We start from the raw sequence: 13,868 nt of genomic DNA, 5'->3' as shown, positions 1-13,868 counted from the left end.
GCCCGGGGCTCGCTCTACCCGAAATGACGTCAAAGCGGGGCGCTGGCAGCGGGACGCCCGGTGCGGCGCATGTCACCGCAGGAACCTGAGCCACTTCCTCTCCCGGCCCCGGCTTCCTCCGGCGCTCGGCTGCCCCTGGGGGCTCAGGGTCCGGCGAGGCCCCCCCAGCCCCATGGCCGGGCCCCCCAGGTGTTCCTGCATGGGAAGAGCCACCGGTCCCAGCTGGGCAATCCTGTCCTGTCCACGGGGTGCTGGGGCCCCCGTGGGGCTCCGGATTGTCCCCCCCTCCCCGGCTTCCTCCTCCAAGTCCCTGGGGCGCCGGGACAGGGCTGGACAGGGACGGGGCAGAGGGGACATGCACAGGGTGCAGGGCACAGGGCTGGGGACATGGGCAGCCACAAAGGGCCGTGGGTTGGGGGACACTCCTGCCCCCTCCCCAAGTAACAGCCCCACAGCTCAGCGCCCCATTGCCCTGGGGCCAGGCTTCACCCACACCCCCCGGTGCGCCGGGGACCTGGGAGCACCGGTGCCCACCATGTCACCGCGCCCCTGTGCCGGGCACAGGAGCAGAGCGCGGGCGCTCCTCCAGGCCACGGTGTCCCCGGTCGTGGCACCGCACAGCCACCGATGCCCTGAGCCCCGCCGGCCCCCACGGTTTCCCCCCGGGGACCCCAGGGGCCTGTCCCCCCAGGAGCCAAAGGGGCCGGGGGAAGCAGGTGCCCGCGGATGGGATGGCACTGACGTGTGTCCCCACGGCCGTCCCCACCCCGTCACCTTCCCCGGGGCGGGGGAAAGCCGCAGAGGAACAAACCTGCAGCTGGGAAAACTGAGGCACAGCCATGCTGAGCCCCTGGGATTGAACGGGGGTGTCGGGGTGGCAGCAGGTTTGTGGCCACCAACCCCTCCACCCCGGCCCACGGCCACCCCGCTGTGACGCAGGAGGGCCGGTGAGGCAGGGAAGGTGCCGGCACTCGCGGCCGGCCCGGCTGGTGGAACCAGCCCGGCACCTCGGGGCAGCGACGGAGCATGTCGGCGCGGCCGGTGGGACAGGACTGGGTTCACCCAGTTGGGCGAGTGCCACGCAGCCCCACGGATTGGGGTCCGGCCCCAGCACCTCCCTGCAGCTGGGTGCTGAGATGGGTGCCCAGGGCAAGAGGACCCCAGCCCCATTCCCCCTTCCTGGGAGGAGGGGGCAGCTCCATCACATCCCTCTGCACTTTTGGGTTTCCCTTCCTCCTGTGGGGCCGGCTGTGTGCACACACGCATGCAGGGCTGGGTGCACATGCGTGTGCAGTGCCGAACACATATGCACGGCCATGCTTGCATGGCTTGGTGCAGGGATGTACACAGCTGTGTGCAGACATGGACGTGCAGAGCGGAGTATGTGCATGGCCACATGTGTGCACAGGTACAGGGCATACGCATGACCATGCATGTGCACACGTGTATGTGCAGGGCTGCGCATGTGCACTTTAAGGTGCTGCACCGGGCAGGACGCGGTGCCCAGCCGTCCCTGCACTGCCCCAACCCACCCCCCCAGCCCGACACTGATGGCAACGGCAGGCGTGGTTGCATCCAGATTGCCCAAATTTATTTCAAAAATAAAAAATAAAATATTAAAGACCGAAAGCCTCGCTCTCCCCCCCGCCCCCCCTCCCCAAAACACACAAAAAAGACTTTTACAGACAAAAAACACATCACATGGGTTCTCTATTTGCACAGATCTCCTGACAAAAAAAATCAAAGTCGGACAAGAAAAAGGATTTCTACGGCCTATGCAAGACTATGTCAGTATTGGCTCAGTCGGGTAATTAATGTCTATAAATATTAGCCCCACGGCTTGCGGACAGCCATGACCGAGTACTGGGTTTATTTATTCTTTTTTTTTTTTTTTTTTTATTTCTTTCTTCTCCTTTTTTAAGTTAAAAAAGAAAATCCAACCAACCAAGAGGCAGGCGGGAAGGAGTCCAGCGACTCGGAAGTTGGTCTCAGCCGCGGAGGGAAGGCGCCATTTCTTTTCCCTCCGAAAACAAAATTAAAACCCACCCCAAAACAAGCCCCCCCCCCCCCCCAGCCCCCCCGGCTGCGGCAGCGGGGCCGGCAGCGCCCAGGCACAGGCGTGTCCCCCCCACCGCCCGGGGGGTCCCAGCCCCGCAGCCGAGCAATGCTACATATAGAAGGGAAGGAAAACAAACGGCCCCCGAACCCGGGGGGGCCCCAGCACCTCCGAAAGAGACTTCATCTCCTCCTGCCCGCACCGGGGGTGGGGGGGACACGCTGGGGGGCCGGAGCCCACCCCCGCTGCACCCCTCTTCACAGCAAAGCAGCAGCTTCGATATCCCCCAGGGACCCGCCGGGTGCCGGGACCCCCCGCTCCCGGCCGGGGAGGATGCGGGAGGGGGCCGGCGGCTCCTGCCTGCTCCCCCCCATCTCCCCAGACCCCACCGAGCCGGGGGGGTGTGAGGCTGCCCCGGCCACCCCCCGTGAAACGCTTCCCCCAGCGCGGGCAGGGTCAGCCCTGAGGCATCCGGTCGCAGAAGATGGCAAATCTAGAGGAGATCTGGCCCATGACAACAGAAATGACACCACCGCCAGCCGGGGCGGCGGGAGCGGGGCCCCCCCCCGGCAGAGTCCGCGGCCCCGGGGCCCCCCCCGGGCACGGCTCTATGCTACGACAAACTCCGATTTCATGTCCGCCTTGACCTCCGGCTTCCACACTGAGTCCTCGAAGTCCAGGTCCAGGCTGCCCTCGCTGGAGACGCTGCTGTTGCTGTTGGTCCGGCTGGACTTGCGGTTCGGCAGCCAGTGGTAGGGGGCCCGGGCGTCCCGGCGAGCCTTCCGGCGCAGCCGCTTCTGCTGCATCAGCAGCTGCAGCCGCTCCACCTTGCAGCGCGTCGCCCGGTTCTCCGTCTGCCGCAAGCGGTCCCCTGCAACGGCAAAGGTGGCGGGGGGTCACGGGGGGCTGACCTTCCCTGCACCGGGGGGATGCAGCCCCCCAACCTCCAGCATCCCATGGCACAGCCGCCGGCACGGATGCACGGACACCCCCAAAGCGGGGTCCCCACCAGCCTGTGGGATGGCCGGCACCAGGCTGGTCCCCAGTGGGGAGAAGCCCCTTTCTGGGGTGCTTTGCCAAAAAGGGGGCATTTCCCCGGCGAGGGAGGAGCGGCGCCAGCCCCGCCGCCCCCTCCACCGCGGCACGGCAGCCGGCGCGGGCCTGGCCCTGCTGCGGCGCGTGGGAGGACGAACAATTGAAGCTCCAGACGTGGGCTCCAGCGCTGGGGAAAAGAGGAAAAAAGGGATCCCGCTCCAGAACAAACTTGGCCGGGAGAGCGGCTGCAGCGGGAGCGGGTGGGAGGCTGGGAGCACCAAACCCCCAGGCCGGGAGGGGGGTCTTAGGGCACAGCAAAGCCATGCAAAGGTGACGGAGCAGCTCTGCTTCCCTCCTGCCTCAGTTTCCCCCAGGCAGCCACCCCAGGACGGGGACATGGATGCACCATCAGCGCTGCACGTGAACCCAGCGGGTGAAGCCCCAGTCCAGCCCCACGTCGGAAACACAGCTCGCCCCAACAGTCCCCACCGCTCCCCGGCTGGCACAACGGGGACCGGAGCTGGTCCCGGGGCACGGGGACAGAGCCCACTGTGGCCACCCCCAAAGTGGTGGGGCAACAGCCCCAGGACCCCCCCCCAAACACTGCAGCACAGCCCTCCAGACCATGGGTGGAAACGCATGCCAGAAATGGGGGGACAACCCCCCTGCAAACCCAAGCGAGGCCCCTTCTGGGGCAGACAGGGGAGAAGGGGTCCTGGCACGGAGCAGAACCACACGGGTGGCACTGTCACAGGTGTCACCGGGGCTGCATGCTGGCTGCCCCGTCGCTGAGCCGCGGTACGGGGCCAGCAGGAGGTTTGGGGGTGTCTCTCTCCCTTGCTGGGAATTTCACACCAGGACAGGGGGGCCCAGGCCAAGCGGGGTGAGCCCAGCCACGGCCCGGGAGGACTCGTCACACCGGGGACGGGAGGTTTCCCCCCCACCAACACACCCCGCCGCGAGGCGCAGGTGGCCCTGGGAAGCCCCAGGGTCAGGTCAGCCACGTCAGCACGTCACCGAGGGCTGGGAGCCGGCACGGAGCCACCCCCGGCGGGGGCCCGGACCCCCTTGGCCGGGAGAGAAGGAAGAAAAAACCCAGAGGGGAGGGCGAGCCCCCCCGGCCGGCACTGGTGGTTTCACTTCTTTTCTCTAAGCAAATCGCGGGGGGGGGCCGGGGCGGGTGCCTCCGGGCGCCTTCCGGCCTCGGGGTGCGCAGGTGTGCACCCCGCAACCGCCCGGGGGTCTGTGGGAGCCGCCCTCAGCGCCCCGGTGGGGGTCCAGCCCCCCCCCCCCCCAGCCAAACCCGCCTTTGCCCCCCGCCCAGGGCGGCGGGTTTGTGAACAGGGAGGTGGGCGAGGAGCCAGAGTCCGGGTGCGTGTTGTCCCCCCTCCCAAAACCTCCACCCACACAGCAGGGACAGGCCCAGAGCTCCCGGGGGAGCAGGGACAGAGACGGGGACACTGCAGCCGCCTGCCCCCAGCCAGGCACTGCCACGCTCCGCCGGAGCCGGGGCTGTCGTGGGGAGTGACCCCATGCAAAAAGGGGGGGCAGCTCCGGCCCTGCGGAGGGTAGTGGGCTGCTGGGGCTCCCCAGCCCCCCCTGCCTGCAGACCCCTACAGACCCGAGCAGACGGACAGACCAAGGACGCCAAACCCAAACCCCCGCGGGCTCCTGGCACCGCCACAACATGCGGGCAGCACGCAGGCGGCGCGGCCGGTCCAGGCGCCACTGGCACTCAGCAGAGCCCGGGGGCCGGCAGCGGCCCCCTCCCACGCGAGGCACGGAGGCAGCCGGGCTTACCGCTGGGCTTGCACATCCGGATCTGGCTTTGGCACTGGACGACGGGGTGCAGGGGCGGGGAGGCCGCGGCCGCCGGCAGCGGCTCTGAGGTAGTTTTGGTGGCGAGGTCCGGGGAGGCGGGAGGCGAGGAGGAGGAGGAGGAGAACTGCGTCTGGCAGCGGAGCTGCGTCAGGGACTGGGGCATGCCCTGGTAGTGTCGCGTGGCGCTGAGGAGGTCGTTCAGGATCTGCAGGATGGTGCCGATGTCTCGCCGCGGCCGCCCGCTGCTGTCCTGGCAGTTGGGGTGCAAAGTGCCTGCGAGGGGGGAAGGTGGGTGTGAGATGAGCAGCCCCCCCCAGACCCACATCCCCCCCGGTCCCTCTGCCGCAGCCCTCAGGGAGGGTCAGCATCACGTACCGGAGAAGGTCCCTGAGAAGACCCCAGGCGCGTGGTTGACGAAGCTCTCGATGACCGCACCGGGTTTGCGGGATCGGGCCGTGGGGGCAGGACTGCTGCCCGGGGAGCTGCTGCTGCGGGTGCCACAGTCCACCTGGGCGGGCAGGAGAGACGCGGGATCAGCCGCCGGGCAGGGGACCCAGGCGTGCCGGGGCACACAGTCCCGCTCTAGCCTTTCCGCACCCCACAAACGGCCAGGTCAGGAGATCCCCACCACAGAGCCAGGCAGGGAGCAGGGTCCAGCAGGCACCACCAGCCTCAGTTTTACTGGGACACAAGGAACTATGGCTGTCGCACCCCTCTGTGCACTGGTGACCCCAGCCCTGGGGGTCGACAGTCCCCGTCCCCCCCCTCAGGCCAGCTGTGCTGTGCAAGGGGGAAAGAAGCAGCAGCAGCGAGCGCTGGCAGGCAGCTCCTGCCCAGCTGTGGGGACAGGCAGGGTCCGAAGATGAGCAGAGCAAGAGCCTGGATTACAGCCTGTCCCCGAGCCCCTTCCCAGGCCCTGGGGGCATTTTGCAAACCGGGCAGGGGAACACCCTTGTTCCACGCGTGGGGAAACTGAGGCAGGAAAGGGCATCGCCACAGCAGGGCCCGGAAGGGCACAGCTTTGCTCCCCTGTCCCAAAGGCACCGGGAGCCCCCCAGGCCCCACTCACCTCTGAGCAGGAGGAGACCACGCTGCTGTTCACCGTCTGCGTGCTGGCCCCGTGCGACCGGAACATCCCAGCGGTGACGGGAGCGGGGTGGGGGGCGTTACAGTACATGGGGGGGGCTGGCGCAGCGGGCGCGGGGCTGGGGGCCGGGCTCTGCTGGCACGTGGGCACCACGGGGATGCGGGCGAAGCCGGAGCCGGTGCTGCCGTGCAGCGTCCGGCAGTGGGGGCTGGCAGCGGCCCCCGCCTCGCCCCGGCTGGCGATGACGTGCCGGTGCTGGAGCTGCCCGCTGCTCTGCTGAGCTGCCAGCTGGAGCTGCACAAACATCATATGGTCGCCCACGCGCAGGGCCAGGGTCAGCGGGGACCGTCCCGACAAGAAGTCGTTGACCTGGGGAGAGAAAGACCCCCGTCAGCCGCGGCACACAGCGAGCCCACCGCACAGAGCCCCCCCGGTGCTGAGCAGGGGGATGGCTTTGCCCCTGCACGTCTCGCCAGGGCCACGGGGCGTAGGGACGGGTCATTAGCGTGGCGAAGGGGACACCCCCCGCCATGTGGCCCTTTCCCGGGCCCTCAGCCGCACCAGCCCGGCAGGCAGGCGAGCCCGGCCATCGTCCCCACACGACCCCAGCCCGGTGCCAGCTCCATCAGCTGACAGCGCCAGGGGGTTATTTTTCTCCCTCCTACCCTCCCCGCCCTTTATCTCCCAGCACAAAACGGCCGTGCCCGCATGCCCTTCCCGGCGGAACCCGCCGCAGCCAGGGTGCTCCCGCCAGCACCCCGCGGGCAGGGACAGGCAGGGGCCGCAGCCGGGGCTGCCGCGCAGCTGCACACCCGCCCCCGGGGCCAGCGCTGCTCCTCCGGCCAGCCCAGCGCCAGCACGGAGAGGGGTGCAGGGGGGTTCCTCCCCCCAGCACAGGGAGCGAGCTCCCTGCCGGGAGGATGGGGAGGGGGCAGGTGAGGACATGCCGGGCCCGTGCCCACTGCCATGACTTCGGGCTCTCAGGCAGGAAAGGCAGGGGAGGGCAGCCCACCACCCCCCTCCCTCCCCAAAGGCAGCCCGAGGGGGGGGCCGGCGCAGCGGCGGCACAGGCAGGATTTGCCCCTGCCCACCCCGGAGGCCTCCGTCGCAGGCAGGTGATGGAGCAGCTGCAGCGCAGAAACAAGAGCAGGGGCCTGACCCTGCCCAGGTCGTGGCTGTGGAGGGGGGGCCCCCCAACACCTGCTGCCCCCCCAGCACACCACTCAGCCCCCCCAGGATGCATAAATCACTCGACATCTGTGCTAGGGAATGGGGGAACCCCCCCAGCACCACTGAATATCCCCCCACATTCCAGGGGGGGCTGGGGCAGCCGGTTCCCCCCCTGCCCCGTGCCTTTGTGTGTGCTGCCGGGGGGGCTGTGCCTCTCGCCCCCACCAGCCCTGCCGGCTGAAGGGCGCGGGCTCACGCACAGGCAGGGCTGTGGGCAGGACAGCGGGTCACAGCTAATGGGGATGACGCCACCACCGCCCCCCCCCAGCCGAGCTATTCTAGGGCACAGCAAGGACTGGCTTTCCCAGCCCGTCACGTGCAGCGCCGTGCACGGCTCCCGGCAGACGTCACCCACCCACACCCCCACCGGCACCTTCGGGGCACAGCCATCGCCTGCGGCGGGACGAGGTGAGGGGTCCCCAGCGGACCCGCAGAGCTGCGCTCCCCCATTATCCCCTGGCCCCCGCCCCCTCCCCAGCCAAGGGCCAGCACCTCTGCAGAGCACACACCCCCCCTCGTCCCCCCCAGCCCCGTCCCGGCTCCCCCGCGCCCCGTTCCAGCGGAGGCCGGTTCTGAGAAGCCGTGGGAAAAGCAGCTTTAAAAATACCAGCAGCAAAGCCCCGAGCATGTCAGGCGGAGGCTGCAGAGGAAGAGGTGGGCGTGAAGGAGACACTGCAGCTCTGGACACGGAGGTTACGGGGCGAGGGGGCGGGAGAGCGCGGCGGGCATGCACACGGGCATGCGTGCGCACACGCGTGTGCATGCATGCAGCACCTGGCCACAGCAAAGCGTCCTCCCAGCCCTCGTCCTGCCCCATGGCTCAGACTCTGCCTCGGTTTCCCTGCCCGCAGCAGCCGGGGATGGACACGTGCCCAGCTGGCAGCTCCATCTCCCCCACAGCACCATACCAGCCCCGCAAACGCAACGCCCTGTCCCCACCGCTCGGTCACGACCGCCCGAGCTCCAGCCACAACAGCCTTGCCAACATCACCGGCGCAGCCGTCACGACTGCTGCACGGAGCCCTCCGCGGGTGGCAGCGCCAGGGCAGGCAGCGGCTGCCCACGGCCCCCGCACGGCTGCTGGACCACCCTGGCCCTGCTGCTGCTCTTGGAGCCAGCGTAGGTGGGACACTTCCCACGGGGCACAAACCCAGGACCCCACAGACCCCCAAACCGGGGTCCACACGCTGCTCTCCCAGCTGGGGTGCTGAGACCGTGTTTGGGGAAGGGGACCGGCCCCCTCCTGCCACCCAGAGCCCGTCCCCGTCCCCAGGACGGCCAGGGCAGTTCCCATCCTTCCCCCCACCGAGATCCTGAGTGGGGAGCAGGGTCCACCCGCAGCCCTCCCAGCCCCATCCCATGCACAGGGGGAGGCAGCCGGGGCAGGAGCACCCACACCAGCTCCTGCCACCCTCTGCCAACCCTGGCATCCCAACTGCCCTCGCTCCCTACCGAGGTCTGCCCGGGGGAGCCCCGCACACCTCCCCGGGGCCCCCTGACGTCAGCCGGCACCCGAGGCCGCCTCCCTGCTCCATCTGACTCACACCTGCCTGCGCCCTGCCTGACCCCTCGCCAGCGTTGGGAGAAACCAGAGCACCCCAAACCCACGCCAAGCCCTTCCCAGCAGCAATAAAAATAACCTCTTCCTCCCCAGGTGGGGGGGTCCCACGGCCACCCCCCCGGGCAGCCGGGGGCTCGGCTGTGGTGCTGAGCCGGCCGGGCCCCCGCAGCACCCCGGGCAGGGCGGCTGGCCCGGCGGGAGCACAGCTCCGGGGCTCCCAGTGCCCGCCCCCACACCGCTGCCAACCCCCCCCCGGCGAAACCAGGCCGCTCCAATGCAAACACGTCCCACCCAGCCGCCTGCTCGGCCGCCCACAGTCAGCCGAGGAGGACCCCGTCCCTCCCAGCCAGCTCCGCCACGGGGGCCAGGACAGCCCCACCGGGGGGTCTGGGGCCAGCGGGCCCCCCAAAGCCCCCGTGCCCAGGGGTCCCCTGGGACCCTGCCAAGCCCCGGGAGGGGATCCGGCTGCACGGTGCTGGGCTCAGGGCCCGCAGGGACGGGGCAAGTGTCTCCCGGCTGCTTCTCAGAAACGCCGATGACTCAGAGAACGCCACATTCCCGCCTCGCTCCAACGCCTGGCCCCGCGTCACCCCGGCCCCCAGCCCCAGACACCCCCGGGTCCGCCCCCCCCCCCCCCATGCTGGCGGAGAGCGGGAGCTGCCCCCAGCCAGCCCCTGCCCTGGGCAGGGAGGGCAGCACCCCCACAAAAACGCAGGCAAACTGTCCTGCCTGGGTTCCTGGCAGCTCCGGAGGGGAAAGGCCAGCCCAGACCGAGGATGGGGGGAGCAGGAAATGCCCCCCCAGCCCCTGCAGGCTCTCAAACAGGCTCGCCAGCCAGGCGCAGCTGCGGCCGACAGCTGGGTCCCACCGCGCAGACGCTCACGCCGCTGCCTGGGGTTTTTCTGTGCCAAGGAGGGCAGAGGGCCAGAGCCCCTCGGCCGCATTCCTCTGGCCGCAGCCCCCGGGGCCGCCGGCCCTGGTAGAGCCGGGCTGGCTGGGCAGCATGTGTCCCCGTCCCCCCCCAGCGCTCCGCAAGCGGGCAGAGGGACCGGGGGAAGGAAGAGCTGAGGCTGCAGGATCAAACGCCAGCTGCCCGCTCGGGCGCTGCCGTGCCGGGGCCGTGGGCACGGCTCCCTGGAAAGCGGGGGCAGCTGCCGAGCGTGCCCGGCGGAAGGAAGCGTGGCGAGCCCTTCCAGGAAGACCCCGTGCCGCTCGGCCGGGGCGCAGCGTCACCTCCTGCCTGGCAGCCGCTTCCCCAAGGCACCTGGGCGGGGAGGGGGTGGCAGCGCCCCGGCCCCCCCGCCACCCCCAGAGGAAGTCGGCGCAGCTCTCCCTGCGCTGCCGGAGGATGCGTGACGCAGGCAGAGCCGAGCAAAGCATGAATGAGAGGAGTGGTTTCCTGCCCCCCCCTCCGCCCCCCAGGTGCTGGCGGTTCCTCCTGCACAGCCCCGGCTTCCTGAATCACCGACCCGGGAGGAACCTGCAGTGGGCAGGGAGGCACCGAGCCGCTTCCCGCAGCCAGCGCCGCCCGCCCGCCGCGGCACGCCCGGGCTGCCAGCCCACCTGGCAGAGCCTCGAGGGGAAAACCAGGCGGCACACTGCAGCCGCCGGCCCCGGTGGGCCACCAGACCGTAGCCCACACGCCTCTGCTCTGCTTGGCCGGGAGGGACCACGGCCGCCCACCCAATGGGAGCCGTGCTGGGCATTACAAGCCCCCCCCGACGCAGGGGGTACATCAAACCCCCCTGCTCTGGGCAGCCCCATGGGTGCCCCGGCCCTGCTGCTCCCCAGCACATCCCACCCCGCCGCCCATGCGGGTGGGGAGCTACACGGCCCCACCAGAAATGGCTGCAGCCCTGTGGCCGAGACATACACCGGGACCCCCGGGTTGGGCTGCCAGGTCCTGGTTCAGCCTCCTCCCACAGCTCTGCAGCCCAGCTGGGACGGGCAGCACCCTGCGAGCAAACGGGGCTCCATGGGGACCCTGGCAGGGGAAGGCAGAGGCAGGAGCCAGCTTATGGCACAGGACTCCTGGTCCAAGCTCACCCCCTTGGCCCCCACAGGGTTAAACCAGCTGCCAAAAGTCAAGGTGACCCGGGGCAGCCAAGGGCACGGGGGTCAGCAAAGGTCCCCACGTGTAGGGCAGCCCTGGCCCTTGCCACCTCCCCATGGGGGGCACAGCCGTGCCCCCACCAAGCCCCCCTGTCTGGCCCTGGGCAAGCCGTGGCACAGCATGGGGCTCAGCCCCCCTCTCCAAATTCAGCAAGGCAGGTAAAAAAAAAGTTTTTAAAAAAATAAGCTGCAGCATTGGCCGGAAAAGAAGGGAAGAGTTCAACAGCAATAATAGAGACTGAAAACAAAGAAGCCAGGGCCTGCGCGGCTGGGGGTAAATTCCACCTTCGCGGCAGGCAGCCGGCGGCTGCGCGCGCACCCGCGGCGGCTCACCCAGCCCTGGGAACGCTTCCTCCCCGCGCGCCGCAGGCGGAGGACCCCCCCGCCCATGACACCTCCCGCGCTGGAGGCTGCCCCGCCAGCCGCCACGAAACTTCACAGTTATTCTAAACACGGCCCCCACCAGCGCCACCCCCCGCCCCCACCTGCGCCCCCTCCTCGGCCCCCGGCGCCCCAGCCCAAGGCCACCGCGCAGGCACACGGCGAGCGCCAGAACACCCGGGCACGGCCAATTCCACCCCCCCACCCAAGGACGGCTCCAAGGAGAGGGGGAAGAGCCCTCCGGGCGCTGGGAGGAGACGCTGGGCTCTGCAGCCCCAGGAGCCCCCGGCACGGCCCAGAGGCCCCCCTCAATGCACAGCACCAGCTGCGGGCAGGCAGCCAGCCCTGCCTCTGCACCACGGGGCGGGCGGCTGCGTGGGGGGCTGCAGCCCCGCACCCCCGGGCAGGGCCCTGGGCCGCCGGGCTCCGCCACCGACCTGCTGCGTGACCTTGAGTGAGTCACTTCACCTCCCAGCGCCTCTGCCCGCCCCGGCTGCCGGCTTGTTTGGGCTGCGAGCGCTGCGGCGTGGGACCTCCCTGCGCTCGGTGCTGCACAGGATGACGGTGCCCGCCCCGGGCACCACCCTCAGCGCTCCCAACCCCTTCTGAAGGTGAAACCCAACCCAGGCGCTAAACGCCAAAGCCTTTTGGGAGGGGAAGGGAGGCCAGGTCGCAGCAGTGCCTTTCCCCCCACTGCCCCGCGGAGCCTCCTTTGTCTCTGTGGGTGCCCGGCGTCGAGCCTCTCACCTGAGTTTCAGTTAAGCTTTCCAGAGCTTGCATCACCGACTGTTCTGGCCTGGACGCCTGGGACTGGAAAAAAAAGGAGGGGGGGGATTAACGTTACAAATGCAGAGAAGGAGGGGGCGTCTGTGCGGCAGGAGGGGAGGGATGACATGTCACTTCCACTATTTCTCCACCAGCCCTGAGAAAGCAGTGAAATATTAAACCTGCTGCCGTGCCCAGCCCAGCGCTGCCTCCGCGGTGGCGAGGGCCGGGGCAGCGGAGCCGCAGGGCTGCCAGCGCATCCTCGCCCGGGGCTTTAATAATAGATGGGGAGGAGTGGGGGGGAGGAGTGGGGGGGAGGGAGGGAGCAGCAGGAACAGGCCGCTTACCATCAAGCCGGCCTCCACGGTGGGCACCAGCGTCAGCTTGCTGCCTTCCACGACCCCCAGGTCCTGCAGCTTTCCAGAGCTGAGCCGGCTGTGGGGAGAGGAGAGAGGCGCCAGCGGCGCGGTCAGCGCAGCCCGGGCAGGCCCCGGCACAGGGCCGCCAGCCCGGCTGCTCCAGGGGAGCCGGCCCCTCCGCAGCCCACCCCGGGCCTGCCCCGCGGCTGCCGGGCGGGAGGGGAAGGTGGCACCGCGCGGCTCAGCGGCCCCCGGGGCCGGGGTACCCCCGCTCCGCGGCGATGGGCCGAGCGGGCGCTGCCGGGGCGAGGGAGCCCCCGCGGAGCCGCTCCGGGGCTGGGGGGGCCGCGGGGCTCGTGGCGCAGGACGCCTGCCCGGGGGCGCTGGGGGGAGCGGGGGCCAGCGTGGGGCGGGGGAGGCGGCACGGGGGACGTGCCCCGCCGGGGCCGGCAGATGCGCGCGGTGCCCCCCCCGCTCCCCCCCCCCCCGGTCCGGGCGAGACTCTCCAAGTTACTCCAGGCCGGGCTGAGCCCGGCGCGGGGCAGCTCGTCCCCACGCGGGCCCCGCTGCACGCGGGGGGGCTGCGCGGCCCCCTCGGACCGGGCCTTCGGCAGACAAAGGACACCCCCCCCCCCCGACTCTCCCAGCGCTGGGGGCTCGGGGGGGGCCGGGCCGCGCCGCCGCCGAAGTTGAGCCCAGAACAAAGGGCAGGGCCCCCGCGGGGCACGGCCGGGCCCGCCGCCCACAAAGGAGCCCCGGCAAGGGCCGAGCGAGGGGGCGGCGGCCGCGCTCCGGCCCCCGGCACGGCCCGGAGCCTCCCTCCCTCCCTCCCTCCCTCCGCCCCGGCTCGCCCCCGCCCGCGGCCCCCCGGGCTGCCCCCCCCGCCCCGGCTCTGCCCGCCCCGACCCGCGGAGGAATGGGGCCAGGCAGGGGGAAGGGGGGCGGGAGCCTTTGTGCGGTGCCGAGCCCGGTGCGAGGGGGCCGCCCCCGCCGCCGGGGGGGCCCGGGGCCCCCCCGAGCCCTACCTCTCTTTGTGCAGCAGAGCCAGCCGCTCCTTGGGCACCTTGAGCCGCTGGGACAGCCGCCTCTTCAGCCCCTCCACCGTCTCCTCGGCGGGCACGGAGAGCTCATAGCGGGTGCCGGTGGTGGTGTTGATGTAGAGGTTCATGGGGGGCTCGTTCGGGACCACCTCGCAGGCGGGAGCCCCGCGGCTGCAGCTCCTGGCGCCGGGCTGCGGGTCCATCCGCCGACCTGCGGGGGGAGCGGCGGTCGGTGCCGGGGGCGACGCAGGGAGCGGACAAAGGAGGGCGCGGGGCCCGCTCCGCCGCACGCCCCGGCGGTACCCACGGGAACTCCGGCGCCGCTTCGAGTCCTCCGTGCGCGCTCCGGGAGGAGCCGGGGCGGGGAGGGGGGGCGATCCCCGGGCCGGGGCAGCAGCGGCCGGGCCCTCCGCGGCCCAGG

The 13,868-nt window shown here is 70.6% G+C and overlaps 1 protein-coding gene across 2 annotated transcripts; it reads right to left on the bottom strand.

Moving 5' to 3' along the window:
- Positions 1–2,427: 2,427 nt before the first annotated feature.
- On the bottom strand, positions 2,428–13,650 carry MIDN (midnolin). Of its 2 annotated transcripts, none has more exons than XM_059831862.1 (7): positions 13,433–13,650; positions 12,396–12,483; positions 12,031–12,093; positions 5,982–6,368; positions 5,288–5,420; positions 4,892–5,185; positions 2,428–2,927 (listed from the first exon to the last, which is right to left on the bottom strand). In XM_059831862.1, exons 1-7 carry the CDS (start codon positions 13,648–13,650, stop codon positions 2,665–2,667), a joined length of 1,446 nt encoding a protein of 481 aa, XP_059687845.1. In that variant the 3' UTR covers positions 2,428–2,664. The 2 variants fall into 2 exon arrangements, with proteins under 2 accessions (XP_059687845.1, XP_059687846.1); XM_059831863.1 differs by having other exon boundaries at positions 6,003–6,368.
- Positions 13,651–13,868: the final 218 nt, after the last annotated feature.

This window comes from Gavia stellata, chromosome 32 (genome assembly GCF_030936135.1).
Source record: "Gavia stellata isolate bGavSte3 chromosome 32, bGavSte3.hap2, whole genome shotgun sequence".
Classification (NCBI taxonomy): Eukaryota; Metazoa; Chordata; class Aves; order Gaviiformes; family Gaviidae; genus Gavia; species Gavia stellata.
This window is presented reverse-complemented; position numbering and strand designations above follow the sequence as displayed.